General features: G+C 43.4%; 1 protein-coding gene across 4 annotated transcripts in view; it reads left to right on the top strand.

Annotated features, from left to right (window-relative positions):
• The window catches only part of GRHL2 (grainyhead like transcription factor 2), a 113,220-nt gene that overhangs the window by 13,471 nt on the left and 80,864 nt on the right, over nucleotides 1-18,885 (top strand). For all 4 annotated transcript variants that reach the window (XM_043507500.1, XM_038389562.2, XM_038389563.2 and 1 more), the window contains exon 2: nucleotides 12,064-12,253. In XM_043507500.1, coding sequence (XP_043363435.1) covers nucleotides 12,064-12,253 — 190 coding nt within the window. The remainder of the gene's footprint in view (nucleotides 1-12,063; nucleotides 12,254-18,885) is intronic.

Below are 18,885 nucleotides of genomic sequence, written 5' to 3'. Positions count from 1 at the left end.
ATAGCACTTACTGGTGAGACAGGATAATGATGCAGACCTGGGATGACTAACAGCAGTGGCAGATCTTCGAGATATTAAAATTCACTTTCCTAGAAATTTGTATAGAGCTGGAGCTGCAGTGGCAGAACACCTACATGAGAGCTTTTGTCAGTGTGGAGATGCGCTTGGCCACTGCTGTCTGGAAGCTCACAACCATTGATTGCTACTGGTCAGTAGCTAAGCAGTTTGGTGTTGTTAAATCAACTGTCTGGGCTATTGTCATGGAGATGTGTACGGTCCTGGGCATCAGTCTGGGAGGTTATTGATGGGTTTGCATGGTTTGGGGTTCCCAAATTGTGCTGCGCACATTGATACGACCTCTGTGTTTATTCTTTGCCTCCTCACCCTCCAGCCTTGGAGTTAAACAACAGGAAGGGATATTTCTTGATGGTTCTGCAAAGCCTAGTTGATCACTGTCAACAATTCACTAATATTGACATTGGGTGATCTGGAAAGGTCCATGGTGCCGGGATCTTTAGAATCTCTGGAGTTTTTTCCTGCAATGAGAAACGGAGTTTTTGCTCCCATGGTCTCAATGGACATTGATGCTGTTTACAGTGTCATTGTAGCCATGTTGGTCCTGGGATATGAGAGCGACGAGGTAATATCTTTTATTGGACCAACTTCTGTTGGTGCAAGGGACAAGATTCCACCAGTCATTCTAGAGACTCAGCTTTACCATATGCTCCCCTGGCTTTTGAAGCCTTTTACTCTATACTTGGATAGGAGAAAGAAACTGTTTAACTATACTGTGAGAGGGTGCACTCACTGCTGGTGACGCCTCTTACTGGCCATCCTGGGGATTAGCTCTGCCAGGTGCTGTGCCCCCCTTCCAGTGGTGTCTTCACCCATCCTGCAGCCCCTCTTGCTCCAGAAACTACAGCCTCCCCTTTGTGATTCGGCCCTCCAATGAGGTCACTAGGTGGTTTCTCTTTCCCGTGGTAGGAAAGTCTCTTCTCACAACAGGCTCAGGCAGTTTTTCTGTTCACTGCCCTGCCAGTGCCACTTCTCTAATGGCTGGTTGGAGAACCCAGGCCCACCCTCTACTTCGGATTCCGGCTCAGGGACCCTCTATTCAGCAGTCAAGGCCTGTTCCACCCCATACCTTGCTGCATTTCCCTGAGCCCTTTCCTAACCTTCTCGTTCTCCCCTCCTTCTCTGGATCTGTCAGCTTCACCACTTCCTCCTCCCAAGAAGCAAGTGCAGGCTACATGTCTCTGCAGCCTCCAAACGCTCCTCCCTCCTTCCAGGGAGTGACTGCAACCTTTCCCATTAACCCTCGTCTATTGCTAGCTTCCGTGCTTCATAAAGCCAGGACAGCTCCTCCTCCAGCTGGACTTCATCAGCAAATTAGGCCTTAGCACTCCCTGGCTCTCCTCCAGGTGTGGCCTATACAATAATTGGCCTAATTTACCCCATCAGGCCTTGTGTGGGGTGGACACTCCATCACCTATATCTTGAGTGTTGCAAAATGACAATGGAGTGTGCATTTTGGAGATTGATAGATAGATAGAAGGGTTTGATGTCTAGGCTAGAGGCTGATGAGAAATAGCTGCTACTTATGACACCTGCTTGCTGTGTTTTTGCGCAGCCTTTGTGAGAGCAAGGGAGAGAGCTTTGCAGATGGCTGGGAGGAGGAGGTTGGCACACTTGGTGAACATTTTCAACAGCCAGAGAAGATGCCTCTGTGAAATGCTGCAGCTACTGAGGGGCACAATCCAAGATGCATTATGTTCCTACTATGAAGCTAGGGGTCACTTGTGAACAATGCGTATGCTTTTGTATATCACATTGCCTCTATATAAATCCATGGTACACCCACATCTAGAGTACTGTGTGCAGATCTGGTTGCCCCATATCAAAAAGAATATACTGGAATTGGAAAAGGTTCAGAAAAGGGCAACAAAAATGATTAGGGGTATGGAACAGCTTCCATATGAGGAGAGATTAATATAACTGGGACTTTTCAGCTTGGAAAAGAGACAACTAAGGGGGGTATGATAGAGAGCTATAAAACCATGACTGGTGTGGAGAAAGTAAATAAGGAAGTGTTGTTTACTCCTCATAACACAAGAACTAGGGGTCACCAAATGAAATTAATAGGCAATAGGTTTAAAACAAACAAAAGGAAGTATTTCTTCACACAACATATGTCAATGTATGGAACTCTGCCAGAAGATGTTGTGAAAGCCAAGTCTATAACATGGTTCAAAAAGAACTAGGTAAGTTCCTGGAGGATAGGTCCATGAGTGGCTATTAGCCAGGATGGGCAGAGATGGTGTCCCTATCCTTTGTTTGCCAGAAGCTGGGAATGGGTGATGGGATGGATCACTTGATGATTGCCTGTTCTGTTCATTCCCTCTGAAGCACCTAACATTGGCCACTGTTGGAAGACAGGATACCGGGCTAGATTGATCTTTGGTCTGACCCAATATGGCCGTTCTTATGTATACAGCTTAAATCAGGATCACTGTGATCAGCTCAGTGGTTTGAGCATTGGCCTGCATGGGTCTGCTAAACCCAGGGTTGCAAGTTCAATCCTTGAGGGGGCCAAAAATTGGGGATTGGTCCTGCTTTGAGCAGGGGGTTGGACTAGATGACCTCTTGAGGTCCCTTCCAACCCTGATATTCTGTGATATTAATGTGTATGTTCAGTGCCGCTAGCTTTTGACATTCTGCATAGAGGGATTCTAGTATACTGTATGTGGGAATTTTTAACATAGAGTATGGATGGATTTTATTATAGTGCATGTGAAAGTGGGCATTCTTATGAATTAAGTCAGTGGACATATGCATTTTCATGAATTGTTCTAGATGCAAAACCATACAAAGACATTTTCAATAATTTTTATAATAAATAACAAATACACCAATTTGAAAGTTGTGATCAGTAAAAAAGTATTCATGCTTCATAAGATTGTGTAAATTGAAAAACACTTTAAAAACCTTTAAGTTATAAAGTATAGTGTGCAAATAATTTTGTGCTTTCAAAGTCATAAATGTATATCTGTAGGGCACTCAATACTCCTCTCTGCATCTTGGAATATGGGATGACGGTAGAAGGAAATCTCCCTGTGGCTCACGGACCATGATTTTTTTTATCTTGTGCCGCAGACTGCCTAGAAAAAGATCTCTTTCCTGGCATTGTTGCAGTGAATGGTGTCTCCCAAAATGTGGAGGTTTCAGAGGTAGAAGGCTGCATAGGTGCATAGGCTATTGCTTAGGCAGGGGTGAAAGTAAGTCTAGGGACTTACTGGTACGGGGCTGGGGCCGACTCTGGCCCCTGAAAGGAGCGGGGCCTTGGGCGAAAGGGGGCTGGGCTGGGGGGGGTCAGAGCCAGTCCCGGCCCACCCTGTACTGGCAAGTGCCTCCTTCCCCCTCCCCAGGATAACAGTGGCAGCCAGGGGCTCTGGCAGCAGTTTAAAGGGTCCTGGGCGGTAGCGACAGCCGGAGCCCCGGGCCCTTTAAATCGTCCCTGGAGCCCGTCATAGCCCTGGGGAAGTGGTGGCAGGGCTCCGGGGACGATTTAAAGGGCCCAGGGCTCGGCTGCCGCTACCACTCCGCTTCCTTTAAATCTCCGCCCAGCCCCGCCACCGCTACCCCAGGGCTCCAGCAGCGGGGCTCTGGCAGCAGTTTAAAGGGCCGGGGGCTCCAACCGCTGTTGGGAGCCGCAGGCCCTTTAAATTGCGCCGGGGAAGCCGATACACCCCAGTACGCGCACCGGCTCTTGCCAGTACGCCATACCAGGGTGTACCGGCTTACTTTCACCTCTGGGCTTAGGCCTTGACCAGAGAGCCACTATGCTCTACAGGACAGTTGTTTGCCTTTCCATCATCTGCAGCAGCTGTGGATATATGGACCTAGCCATGTCCCTGTCCTTTTCTTTCTCCTTTTCTGTCGTGCTGCAGGAACCCTTCCCTCCACTCCTCTGTCATGTATCCCTCTCTTGGGATGTTCTTTGAACATGTCATGCTATGTCATCTCTTGAGCTCCTCTTCTCCTATGCAGGTTGTACAGATGTTCACTCAGTGTTAGCACCCTATCCCTGCTCATTATAAGGTGTCTGCAGCTATGGCAAAAAAAAAAAAAAGAAAAAGAAAAAAAGGACAACTAGTTACTGTTCAAATTGAAGTCTTCATGCCAGCAGTAACCAAATGTTGCTTTTTCCTTGATTTTGGAATTCTATTGCTGAATCTCTTCCCAGTCTTGGGTGAGCTTGGAGATGGTAGGATGTCTTCACAATCTTCTCTGTTTTTATAGGACACCTTCGTCTGTGATATGAGGGGGGGTAGTTTGTTTAGCCAACTTGGGGAAAGGGTAATAAATACATGGTGGGCTGTGGGTGTTGGGGTAGGGGCCATCTAAAGATGGTGCAGAAGAGGCAGGGGAGTAATTACACAAGCACCTCTGCAGGCTGTCCTTACTCTGGGGGATGTTACTTTGAGGCATGTCACCAAAAGGCAGAGAAGGATTCTGTTGAAAAAGGCCATGGGCAAAGCAGAAACAATATGCTGTGCTGCTGTTTATCAGGGTGGTGCCCACAGAACTGGGGTACTACTAATAAGGAGCCACAAACTGTGGGCAGTGAGAGAAGAGCTGCATTGCTGTGCAATCTTCTTGCCAAAGCGGAACACTCTCTTTGATTTAGGTTCTGTTTGTAAAATAACCATGAATCAGCACAAAGTGCCCTATGAAATAAATAGAATGCTGCAGTAGCCCAAAGGGAGCTGAAATCCTTACAGTGGCTTACAATAATGTTATTTTTGGAAATATTTATGTCCCATTACTTTTCTGATTTACCCCAGAATACTGCGCATTGGCTAAAAGCTGAGGGCATTAACGAAACTTTGAGCAAGATACATGATTCCAGTGTTTTTTCTTTTCTGTGTCTGCCACTACAATAAAAATGCCTTTACTTTACACCATCGTCTTTTTAACCCATGTTGTGCCGCCATCTTGGCTAGGGGCGGGGGAAGAAGAAAGATCAGGCAGGAGAGAAGCAATAGACACTGCAGTGTGGAGGTTGAGGGACAGGTGGACAGGACACAGCAAGCTTAAGGCTTGTTATGTTTTTTGTTTTGTTTTTATTTTTTAATTGATGCAAAGGACACACCAGTTTGTACACTCTCTCTCGTGTGGCCGCCATTTTGAGCAACAGATGCATGGGGCTAGGATAGACCAACTGAGTGACACTTGGATGGTCCGTGGAACTAAGCTGTTTGATATATCATAGAATAATAACTGGAAATGGTCCTCTCTGCAGATTGGGACGCTGTCCATGATTCACATGGTTTCTCCAGATGTGATTCAGGCAGTTCCTGGGTCTCCAGGACTGAATCTGCTTCTTAGTTCACTGGCCCAATGAGATCAGGGATGTCATTGTCATTCTCCTCCTGGTCTTCATCATGGTTGACGGTTGCAGGGATGTCATTGGTGGTGTCCACAAAATGCAGTGGTTGAGTTGTGGGAACTCTCATAAATATACAGTCCAACTCATCAGAGAAACTGCAGACTCTGTAAGCTCTCCCAGAGGTCCTATTATTGTCCTGCATGCTCTTAACCTAGCCAGAGTTCCTTGTTGTGGCACTGCTTAGGTCCCGATTGTACCCTTTTCCTTCATTTGTTTGGACAGCCATATGTGCATTGTGGTGGCTAGATTTCAGAAGGCAATGAAGTCCAGGCCCTCAGCATGAGGCCACACTGAAGCAAAAGGCATGACTCTTTAACAATCAGGAGTATGACACAGGTATGTGAACGCCCCGCAAGCTGGATTCACAAAGGACAGAACTTGGCTGTGTGCTAGCATTTAAACAAGGAGGTGACATCTGGTCAGGATGATCATGGAGCAGTGAAGGACACACAGGTAGACAGATGGGCTAACCCAGGGTGCCCAGCGAAGCAATGTGGGATACCAGTAGGAGGACTTGGTAGATGAGCAACAGTTGCTTAGGGATGAGGATTCAGTCACACCTACTTTGTTGTGGGTAAATTCATCCCACATCTCAGTAAATCTGCTTCCAAAGCAGGCTTAATAGCACACATTAAAACAACAGATGATTTGCAAGAACAAAATAATCTTGTTTTTGGATGCAAGGCACTTTAATGCAACATAACTCCAACTAATCTGTTATACATTTCAGATGTAGACAAGCCCTAAGCAAAGGGCATTATCTTCATTAGTCATAAAAATCAAGCATGAGGCTGCCAAAACTCATAGCCAGGAAACATAAGAAATTTTAAGAGGCCCAACCACTTGCCAACCAAAACCCCACTGAATAAGTCAAATCCCACTCAGACCACACAATAGCTCCAAGGGGTAAGAAAGTTCAAGAAGACATACAATGATGGAGAATCACATGAAGTTGTGCCTCTCTCTCTCTGGTAGAGACAGAATAGGTGGTTGCCTGGCAACAAAATGTCCACTAACTATTTGCGTCGGCGTGTGTCTCCAATCTGGAGGAGTTGGACATTGGCTGTTTGCCTAGAGCAGTAGAAACCCTTGAGCCAGTCCCACTCAAAGGCCTGGTGGTTAGCCACTTGGTGTAGCTTCTTGGTGTAGAGGAAACACATTAATGAAAACGGTAACTTAGAATCATAGAATCATAAAATATCAGGGTTGGAAGGGATCTCAGGAGGTCATCTAGTCCAACTCCCTGCTCAAAGCAGGACCAATCCCCAACTAAATCATCCCAGCCAGGGCTTTGTCAAGCCTGACCTTAAAAACTTCTAAGGAAGGAGATTCCACCACCTCCCTAGGTAATGCATTCCAGTGTTTTATCACCCTCCTAGTGTAAAAGTTTTTCCTAATATCTAACCTAAACCTCCCCCACTGCAACTTGAGACCATTACTCCTCATTCTGTCATCTGCTACCACTGAGAACAGTCTAGATCCATCCTCTTTGGAACCCCCTTTCAGGTAGCCGAAAGCAGCTATCAAATCCCCCCTCATTCTTCTCTTCCGCAGACTAAACAATCCCAGTTCCCTCAGCCTCTCCTTATAAGTCATGTGTTCCAGTCCCCTAATCATTTTTGTTGCCCTCCACTGGACATTTTCCAATTTTTCCACATCCTTCTTGTAGTGTGGGGCCCAAAACTGGGCCTTCTCCAGTACAGCTGACATGGAGCAGACTGCAGGGCCCTGGAGCAAGATGCACCAAGATGCATCAGTCCTGATTTACACCTATTCACTTGGCCTAAGTTAATAGGAGTAGGTAGCAGTGCACCATGTACTGATGTAGCTGTACCAGTGGCAAAAACAAGAAAAAAAAAAAAGGAACTTAACTCTGTCCAGGTGTACAGGCAAAAGTGAAAACAAAGGAACTGTACATAGACTGTGCACATAGAGAGTGTGCATCACAACACTTTCTTCCTGGTCATTTCAATCAGTTATTTAACCCCCCCGATTATAGTCTTTTCTGCTCTGCCAGTGCAACCAGTGGCCGGAGAACACCTATTAGCAACCTTTTCTTCTTTACCAACATACCCAACCACCTCAGACCAGTGTTCTGCTCCCGCTCAAAGAAGACCAGAAGAGCATATTCACAGCTCTGCCAACTGGAAGGAAAATGTACTAGAGACGAGTCATAAACAACATCATGTCAAATGGGCTTGAGGAGAGGCATGCCAGGAATTGGGGAAGAAGCCTGCAAAAGTGCCTAGTGTGACCCACGTGCAGAAAGAATTTAGCCTAGAGGGATAGAGGAGATTGTGAAATCCTGTCTATTAGGGAAGGAATGGTTTGTACCTGGGAGGGCCAGATGAACTGTTTAGTTCTTCTAATGTTTCAGAAACCATCTCCTAGGAATGAGGGAACTTTATCTGAAGCATGTTGGATGTGTGCATTTCTTGGACAGTCAGAGGGCAAAGTATGGCCTGGACAACCCAATGATGGGACAGACTAGAGTGAACCCTCCACATTTGCCCCAATTTCTTCAACCTGTGCCTAGCTTTTGGTGCTTAACAGGGGAATTATGTTATTGTGACATGAAGTTTCTATGGACATTCTGAATCTCATGGTATTTGTGAACTCTATGTGGGCCCAATGCGGGTGGCCATGCTCTGGGGTGTAGCTTACAGGAAATCAAATATGGGAGCGGGAGAGAGACAGACACATAGATGGAAAGGGGATGCTATTGCTATTAATAATGCCTTGTGCCACTCCAGATGCCTAGTACTAGGATTGCCAATTTTGGTTGGATGTCTCCCTGGAGGTTTCATCACATGACATAATCTTTAATTAAATATTAATCTTTTATTCATGGAGACTCCAGGACAATCCTGGAGGCGTGGCAATCATACTTACTATCTCAAAATGAGTTATTTAGGGGGAGGTGCTAGTTCAGTTTAATTTAAACCTATTCCAAGTTTACTTAAGCTAAACTGGCAAAACCCACCGTTGACCTTTACAATAAGAGTTTTCACATAGGGGTTTGCAGCAGTGTAAGTATTTTGGTTCAAATTCATACCTTTGGTTGTAGTTGTGCAACTTTCCTGTGTACACAAGGCCTCAGACTAGGCTTATACTATCATGGAGACCAATTTGCTACAGTGTGTAAACATTTTGTTGTCGTAAACCTGGCCAATGAGTAATGTGATAGTTTTGGTGTTCTTCACAAGCTTGTATCCCTTCCTTCCACCTCACTCCCATCCTTCCTCCGCATCAAAAAATTGGTGAGTTCTGTGCAGTGCTGACAGGCGATGTAAGCAATGCAGTGTCTACACAGACACTGTGTTGCCCTAACTACATTGACCTAAGTGCTATGCCTATTATGGAGGTGGAGTTATTAGGTCGGTGTAGGGGGGACTTACATCGGCAGCAGCAACCCTGTAGTCTAGACACTTACAGAGTTAGGTCGATGTAACCTTATGTCGACCTAACTCTACAGTGTAGACTAGGGCTAAAACCTCATTCTGCCCATGACTACCTCCTCTGACAACAATCAATTGGTTGAAATGATTTCACAGTGCTTAACTGGTGATTATTAAGTCTCAGCATTAACCCCCCTGTGAGCTGACTGCAGGGCTCTGAGTAGAGAAGAAGTTTTTATTTCTGTTAGTGTTATTATTTCAGTTTGTTTTCAAGCTCCATAAGATGATAGTGCTTTTATTTACATGCTGCAGGCCATCTCTATAACCAGAGGAGACGGGCATTTTATTTTTAAATATGAAAGCATAGAATCTAGAGAAAATGTGTTCAATTCCATCTGAAGGAAGACTGTAAATCCTAGTCTTCTGATCTCCACTGCCGTGAATTTTTACCTCCCCAGGCTATTTAATTATTGACAGGCAATTCAATTACACTTGTCACCTGAGTGTCTGAGTGCCCTCCAGAATGATATCACTTATAGAACTCTCCTTTTTTACCTCTTTAAGATGGGTCCTCTCTAGACTGAGTGCTTAGAGGCTGATTCCTTCTGGTTTGGGTGTCTTAACATTTCTCCAGACAAGCGTGTTACAATTTTAAACAGGTGATTCTTGCGATAAGCCTGTAGCACTCACACTATGAAGTCAGTTATGATTGTGAAATGCAAGCGCTCCAAGGGACAGAAGAGTAAATGTTTGTAGTTTTTGATTATGAGCTAAGATTACTACAGAGGAGAATGTATGTGGTATTGGTGCTGCTCACAATGGGCAGTTGCCCATGTCATAAAACCATCATGTGTTTAGTTAAAAGAGAGCTTTGTTCAGGAAAGAAGAATCTGAAGGGAATAATTACCTCTTAGCTGGAGAGAAGTGGCTCTTCCAGGGCTGGAACAAGGTTTCAATCACCTCTTAAGCACAAAGAAGGAGGTTATTGCAAACCTGAGTTGCGGGTCACTAACAATACAAAGCTGAAAAGGAAAGCAGACCTTGCAGTTCCTTACATCTATCTCTTGTATTATAAATAAATGCTTTAGTTTCCCTCACTGTAGCTGTAGGTACCCAATTATATATATGGAAATGAGAGGGGGAAGCCCTAAAATAGTGCAAAAGACCAGATAATGGTGGAAAGGCAGTGCAAAAAGGAAAGGAGTATCTTAAAGTCAAGATTTTTTAACCAGAAGGAAAAAATAATCGGAAATCATTATTCTGGTTATTTGTGTAATGAAGTTATGAAATGCTCTCTCCTGCAGCTCATAAAATTTTGATCCATGTACTGGCTGATTATTTTGTTTTTCATTAAACAAAGTAACATGCAAACAGTGCTGTGTTCTGGAGTGACGATAATCTCTACTCCCCAAAATCCCTTCATTATTCAAAGAGAAAATGCACTTTACAAAGCCCATTCAACTATCAGTAGCGTTCAGTGTGAAGTTTGTGCTTATCAGTAAATTCACAGTAGGATTCACTGTAACTGGAAAATTGTGGTTCAGGGCATATCCCAGGGGAGTAAAGGGAAGGGAAGCACTTATTTAGATTGTGAATTCAGTTTGACCTTTATTGTCTCCTATTTCTCAATTCAAATATAGGACTAGATTGCACAGTATTTGTGTTAACAGAAGTCCCACTAAGGGCTTGTCTACACTACGCAGCTTTTAGCGATAGCCTTGTCGCTAAAAGTCAGCATGTGTGAACGTTCTCTATCGGTATTTTATTGGCACTTTTGCAGACAAAATACTTCCAGCCCCGCGAGCAGCAGTAGCTTTGTCAGCAGGAGAGCACTGACAAAGCTGCATTCACACCACCACAAACGTTTTGTTGACAACGTCACAGTGTAGACACACCCTAACTTAAATTAAAGTTTTTCCTGCTTAAGAACTGTAGGATTAGGCCAATGGTAATTAGAGGAGAACCAACACATCTAAAATGAGCAGTTTTACATAAATGTAAAAGATTGTAAGGAATTTTTTTAAAAACTTCGCAAGGAAGGCTAGTCAAGTAAATAGGCTGGCAAATGAACATTCAATTGAATTAGAACATTCAATTCTAAGTCATTTTTATCGAATTTGATTCTTCCTCAGAGAGCTGATACATTTTTTTAAGAGGAAATGTTTAAAAAAGATTTAATTCGGTGCATAGTTTGAACAATCAAACTGACTCAGTGCTTCCAATGAACAATGGGATTATCCGCCTTTCAATCCAGATAAAACACTTCCCTCCTGGGTTACTTCTGATTTTTGTGTAGTTATAATACTTTGCATTTATATAGCTGTTTATTTGTTGGATCACAAAGCACATTATAAAGGTGGTCATTGTTATTTTCATTTCCCGTAACTGAGGCTTTGTCTTCAATGAGATTTCAGCTATTGGTAGTCAGCCATCAGTGTAGTTGCATCAATGCAAACCCGTGATGTCTGTGGGCAAACCCACTATAAAGCCATGATTCACACAGGTTCAGTGTATCCCAGTTTCAAGAAAGGGCAAACTACACTTGTGCAAATCATAGCTTATAGTAGTTTCGCCTGTCTATGGCAAGGGTTTACAGCTATACTGGAGGCTGAAGTCTCCTGCATATACAATGCCTGAGGCTCATAGAGGTTAAACGATTTGCCCACAGTAGGTCAGTGGCAGATGTGGGAATAGAATCCAGGTCTCCTAACTTCCACCTCATTGGACCACAGATGCCCCAATTATTGAAAGGCAATCTGAAATCACTGTCAAATTACCTTCCAAATAAGCAAGAAGGGAGAAAAATAGTTCTGCTGTAAAACAGGCATATTTCTTAAATGGAACAATATTGCCTATTGTTTTACAACAATTTGAAAATTATTTTAACAGATACTCCAATATACATTGTACAGAGTGAGGAAAACAATGCACACAAATCATTGGGCTGCAGATGCACACCAGTTTAGTCTTCTGGATGCATAGATACATATCATTAAGGTCTGAGGATATCTACCTAGTTTTGATGCATGTTTTAACAGCAAGTTTGGTACCCCAGTCTTTGCTTGACACTGTTAGATCAATTTTACTCCATTTTGTCTTATTTTTTGCTCATCCTCTCTTGAAAAGATTATGCAATAGAAAATTGTAAGGTGGTTTGTGGATCTGAAAGGAAAAAATCTCTGGTGAATTACCATTGTGTGCCTTGTGTTTTTACAGTAACAAACGGCTTGTGGCCTTAGTACCAAATGAGACACCATTCAATACCAGACGAGCCTACACAAGTGAAGATGAAGCCTGGAAGTCATACCTGGAAAATCCCCTAACAGCAGCTACCAAGGCTATGATGAGCATAAATGGAGATGAGGACAGTGCTGCTGCTCTTGGCCTATTGTATGATTATTATAAAGTAGGTAACTTGATTGTTATATCTTCCAACCCTGCTAATTAGCAGGGGTCTGTTTTTAAGACATACCAAGAGAGAGAATTATGCTGCAGAACAATTTCCAAATAAATTTCTTCCCACTGGACACTAGCATTAAACTCCCTCTCCATTTCAATAAGACAACTTAAAGGCCTTTTGATTTAGCTATGACTGGGGATTAAAGATAAAATTACAAACCTTAAAAGAACCCAGCACCCACTATTTTGTTCAGCATAGCATTCTTGCTTTTCTTCATTTTTAAAAGCCTCTGATGAATATAATTAAGTTTTCTTTTGGTTTATAAACCTGAAGTATTCTTTAAAAAGCAGAGACCTTGCTCATCTGGAGCTTTTTCTATGATATCATGACTCATTTTGAGTAAATTGAAACTTTTTATTTTTGCCCACTCTTTAACTGGCTTTTCTCTCTTAATGGCAGTTCCATTTGTTATTGTTGTTGTTATTGATTTGTATTAAAGTAGTGCCCAGAGGCCCCACTGGGCTCAGACCCCATTATGCTAGGCACTGTACAGACACAGAATAAGAGTCAGTCCCTGCCCCAAGGAGCTTACAGTCTACATAGACAATGGGAGAGACAAAGGGTAGAAGAAAGGAAGTAGTATTATGCTGTTTACAGATAGGGAACTGAGGCTCAGAAAGATTAAGGGATTTAATCAAACTCACATAGGAAGCCTGTGACAAAGTCATGATTTGAAAATTGAGTCCCAGCCCAGTAGCTTAACCATGAAACCATCTTTGTTCTCATATCTCTGATAATGTCTAAGTATGGCTCCTGCTAAGACTCTGGCCCTGATTACTGGCTCCGACTGAAGTCAAAGCAAAACCACAGAATGCTTCTTACCAACTTTGCCATGCAGTACCTGTGTGAGAAATACCATTTTAATCCCTGCAGCGATCGTCCCCTGCTCTAAAGCATGAGACTCAATGCTGATTCCCATTTGTGTAATCTGAAGTTCTTGTTGTTTCACTTAAATTGTCTTGGTCCCAATGTCTCTGATGTCTTGGATGACATTTTTTTTACATTACTTTTACAATGAATGTTCATTTTCACAATCAAGCCATGTTTCATTGAGGTTTCTTTTTCATGTTTGGTTTTTAACTAACCAAATAATATTCACCTCAATAATTTAAAATCTCTTGCAAGTATAAAAAAAAAAATCTAAATTGATCAGAGGGGTAGCCGTGTTAGTCTGTATCCACAAAAACAATGAGGAGTCTGGTGGCACCTTAAAGACTAACAGATTTATTTGGGCATAAGCTTTCGTGCGTAAAAACCCCCTTCTTCAGATGCATAAAGTGAAATTGCAGGCATATATATAATGGCACATAAAGAGAAGGGAGTTACTTTACAAGTGGAGAACCAGTGATGACAAGACCAATTCAGTCAGGGTGGATGTGGTCCACTTCCAATAATTGATGAGGAAGTGTCAGTGCCAAGAGATGAAAATTGCTTTTGTAGTGAGCCAGCCACTCTCAGTCCCTGTTCAAGCCCAAATTAATGGTGTTAAGTTTGCAAATGAATTGTAGCTCTGCAGTTTCTCTTGGAAGTCTGTTTCTGAAGTTTTGTTGTAGTATGGCTACTTTTAAGTCTGTTATTGAATGTCCAGGGAGATTGAAGTGTTCTCCTACTGGCTTTTGTATGTTACCATTCCTGATGTCTGATTTGGGTCCATTTATTCTTTTACATAGAGATTCTTCGGTTTGGCCAATGTACATGGCAGAGGGACATTGCTGGCACATGATGGCATATATCACATTAGTAGATGTGCAGGTGAATGAGCCGCTGATGGAGTGGAGGATGTGGTTGGGTCCTATGATGGTGTCGCTAAAGTAGATATGGGGACAGAGTAGGCAATGGAGTTTGTTGCCATTTACAACGCACACTTTACTTCTCTTCAGAGGAAAAAGGACAGTAAACTATCTAAACTCCTACATGCCACAAGGGGCTACAACAATGATACCCTTAACTAACCCAAAAATATTGTTAATCTATCCAACCACACATTTAGCCCAGCAGAAGAGTTTGTCCTATCTCGGGGACTCTCCTTCTGTTCCCCCCCTCCCCCCCCACCTGAACATGATAGAGTTCTGCGGTGATCTGGAAGCCTACTTTTGCCATCTCCGACTCAAGGAATATTTCCAACAGACCACTGAACAGTGCACTGATCCACAGGAATCCTCCTACCATCACTACAAGAAGAAGAATTCCACGTGGACTCCTCCTGACGGTCGAAATGACAGACTGGACTTCTACATAGAGTACTTCCGCAGACATATACAGGCTGAAATTGTGAACAAACAGCATCACTTGCCCCATAACCTCAGCTGTACAGAATGCAATGCCATCCACAGCCTCAGAAACAACTCTGACATTATAATCAAAGGTGCTGACAAAGGAGGTACTATGGCAAAGGAGTCATAATGAACAGGTCGGATTATGAACAGGAGGCTGCCAGGCAACTCTCCAACACCACATTCTACAGGCCACTATCCTCCAGTCCCACTGAAGAGTACCAAAAGAAACTACACAAGCTGCTCAAGAAACTCCCTGCTACAACATGGGAACAAATCTACACAGACACACCCCTAGAGCCCCGACCAGGGGTATTCGATCTGCTAGCCAAGATCCGTAAATCTGGAAATCCTGGATGCCCCATCATCTCAGGCATTGGCACTCTTACAGCAGGATTATCTGGCTATTTGGACTCTCTCCTCAGACCTTACGCTACCAGAATTCCTAGCTACCTTCGAGACACTGCCGACTTCCTGAGGAAACTACAATGCATTGGTGATCTTCCTGAAAACACCATCCTGGCCACCATGGATGTAGAAGCTCTTTACACCAATATTCCACACAAGGATGGACTACAAGCTGTCAAGAACAATATCCCTGATGAGGCCTTGGTACACCCACAAGGGGCCATGCTTTGTCCAGGCTGAGCTTTGTAACTTTGTCCTCACCCACAACCATTTCAGATTTGTGGACAACTTATACCTTCAAGTCAGAAACACTGCTATGGGTACTTGCATGGCCCCACAGTTTGCCAACATTTTTATGGCTGACTTAGAACAATGCTTCCTCAGCTCTTGTCCCATAGCCTAGCGTCCCTCCTCTATTTGTGCTACATTGATGACATCTTCATCATATGACGCATGGGAAAGAGGCCCTTGAAGAATTCTACCTGGATTTTAACAATTTCCACACCATCATCAACCTCAGCCTGGATCATCCACACAAGAGATCCACTTGCTTGACAGTACAGTGCAAATAAGCCATGGTCACATAAACACCACCCTCTACCAGAAACCTACCACTATTCTTACCTACATGCCTCCAGGACACATCACACAATCCATTGTCTACAACCAAGGCCTAAGATACAACCACATTTGTTCCAATCCCTCAGACAGAGACAAACACCCACAAGATCTTTATCAAGCATTCTTAAAACTACAATACCCACCTGGGGAAGTGAGGAAACAGATTGACCAAGTGAGATGGGTGCCCAGAAGTCACCTGCTGCAGGACAGGCCCAACAAGGAAAATAACAGAACACCACTGGTCATCATGTTCAGCCCCCAGCTAAAACCTCTCCAGCACATCATCAGTGATCTACAACCTATCCTGGAATACAATCCCTCACTCTCACAGACCTTGGGAGGGAGGCCAGTCCTCTCTTACAGACAGCCCCTGAACCTGAAGCAAATAGTCACCAGCAACTACACACCACACCACAAAAACACTAACCCACGAACCAATCCCTGTAACAAGCCCCATTGCCTACTCTGTCCCCATATCTACTCTAGCAATACTATCATAGGACCCAACCACATCAGCCACACCATCAGGGGCTCATTCACCTGCACGTCTACTAATGTGATATATGCCATTATGTGCCAGCAATGCCCCTCTGCCATATACATTGGCCAAACTGGGCAGTCTCTACGTAAAAGAACAAGTGGACCCAAATCAGGCATCAGGAATGGTAACATACAGAAGCCAGTAGGAGAACACTTCAATCTCCCTGGACATTCAATAATAGACTTAAAAGTAGCCATACTACAACAAAAAAACTTCAAAAACAGACTTCAAAGAGAAACTGCAGAGCTACAATTCATTTGCAAACTTAACACCATTAATTTGGGCTTGAACAGGGACTGGGCGTGGCTGGCTCATTACAAAAGCAATTTTCCCTCTCTTGGCATTGACACCGCCTTATCAGTTATTGGGAGTGGACCACATCCACCCTGACTGAATTGGTCATGTCATCACTAGTTCTCCACTTGTAAGGTAACACCCTTCTCTTCATGTGCCATTATATATATGCCTGTATCTGTAATTTTCACTCCATGCATCTGAAGAAGGGGTTTTTTACGCACGAAAGCCTATGCCCAAATAAATCTGTTAGTCTTTAAGGTGCCACCAGACTCCTCATTGTTTTTATCTAAATTGAAGGTGTCACAACGTGTAGGCAGTGGACTTGAGCCATCCTCTGAGATACATCAAACAGGCTTGTCAACCAACAGAGCACTTTAGTACAAATATGACACCACCAACTACATAGGTAAGAGGTATTTTGCAGGAGTGGGTGGGTGAGATTCTGTGGCCTGCATTGTGCAGGAGGTCGGACTAGATGATCATAATGGTCCCTTCTGACCTTAGTATCTATGAATCTATGAATCTATAAGTGAAGATCAGACGCCAGTCCTCTGTGTCTCTGTTGTTGTCTTAGAAAGATACTTTATGTTAATTTTGACTACTGGAGGACAGGTGCTTATTGGTTTTTCTCTAAGCCTGAATTTCTTCTGATTTTTCTTTGGTGCTTTAAAGGCAGTAAACACAATTTTGATTTGGTTTCAAGCCTGTCCTTGCTCTGTTGTCATGGTGGTCCAATGCCATGATGAACTGGAAATAGCTTCCTTCTGCTGTAAGCAATAGCTCAGAAGTGCTGGTTCCAAAAACTGCTAATTAAGCCGGAAAAAAGAGGCCTTGCAAGAACTTGGGGCCTTGACATTTTATTAAAAGCCTGAAGAGCTATTTGGGCTAATGAAAACATGAGGACTGTCTGAGGAAGGTAGGAAGGCCCACACACTCTCAGTGTTCAAAGAGCAAAGCCAAGAAAGTCTAACTGTAAAGTAAAAATGGGTTTATGTTCTTTTTCACATTTTTTGGGATGTGTTAAGAAAGCCTTTTGTTCTCATTGTTTCTACATTAGAAATTCAGATATTGTCTACCTTGTTTTTCCTGGAAGACTCTATGGAAACCTACTTGATTCATAGAAATCATGCAAGTGAAACTTTATTAAGTGAAATAGGAAAGGTTTTTTATTTAGACAGTTTAAAACTCTTTGGTCTCATTCCTCTGCTTGATTCAGGGAAGGCTGGGGTGGGGCCAAGGTGGCTTTAAATTACCTTGAGTTTCACATAATCTGGATCCATATCGGGGCCTGCTTTGACTTTCATTCTGCTTCTCATGGTGCTCTATAGACCCAGGGAAGCAGAGAATAGCTGTAGTTCAGTGTTCTCTGGTGATGCCCCAACATGTCGCCACCGTTACCCTAGATGTGAAAACAGGGCTAGTGCACAGCCGTGGCACCATCACTAGACCAGCCAGGGATGCTCTTTGAGCAGAGGATATTCTCAGGAGATTGTTTTCTCCCACATTAAGGCCCCTTTATGCTGCCAGCCTAGTGTAAAAGGGCCTTGGGACAACTGAGAATTAGGCCCTTTGTATTTTTTAACATCATTTAATTCAAAAGGGTGAGGAGAATGCCTTTTAGTTAAAGATTCAGCACCTCCATGCACTCTAGTTAAGGTAAGTGAGATAGTTCCTGATCCACACCTCTCAGTAATTCAAGGAGTTCTGTAAAAACAGAACTGAAGTGCTGGTCTAAACACAAATTTGCCCGGATTGAATCAAATTGGTTTTCAGAAACCAATTTACTATGGTGCAAGTCAATGGCTGTGTCTATATTACAGAGACTATACCGTCATAACTATGTTGGTGTAGCTGTGCTAGCATAGCCCAATAGTGCAGTCACAACCTACACCAATCTAAGGGTTTTTCTGTGAGCACAGGAACACCATCTCCCTAGACAAAGTTAGCTATGTCGAAGGAAGCATTCTTCCATCAACATAGCTGCAACTACACTGCAGGGTAAGTTGACATAGGGTAAGTCGACTACATTACAAGCGCTACAGTGGCACAACTATAGTGCTATAGCTACACTGCTATAGCATAGACACTTGCTACGGTGATGGAAGGGTTTTTTCCGTCAGTGTAATAAATCCATCCCCTTGAAGGGTGGTAGCTAGGTCAATGGAAGAATTCTTCTGTTGACCAGTGGTGATGACACTGAGGCTTAGGTTGGCTTACCTGTGTCTTACAGGGGTATGAATTCTTCATACCCCTGCATGCTGTAGCTAGGTCAGCCTAAGTTTTAGGTGTAGTCCAGGCCATAGCTACATTAATTAGATGTGTGTTTTTTTCACACCCTTGACTGATATAGCTATGTCAGCCTAACTTTTAAGTGTAGATCAAGTTAATGTGTGAAGACTTTTAGTTTGGAATAAAAGTAATTATGGGCTTGACTACAT

The sequence above is a fragment of the Dermochelys coriacea genome, chromosome 2 (assembly GCF_009764565.3).
Source record: "Dermochelys coriacea isolate rDerCor1 chromosome 2, rDerCor1.pri.v4, whole genome shotgun sequence".
Classification (NCBI taxonomy): domain Eukaryota; kingdom Metazoa; phylum Chordata; order Testudines; family Dermochelyidae; genus Dermochelys; species Dermochelys coriacea.
Note: the sequence above shows the minus strand (reverse complement) of the source record. Positions and strands in the feature narration are given on the sequence as shown.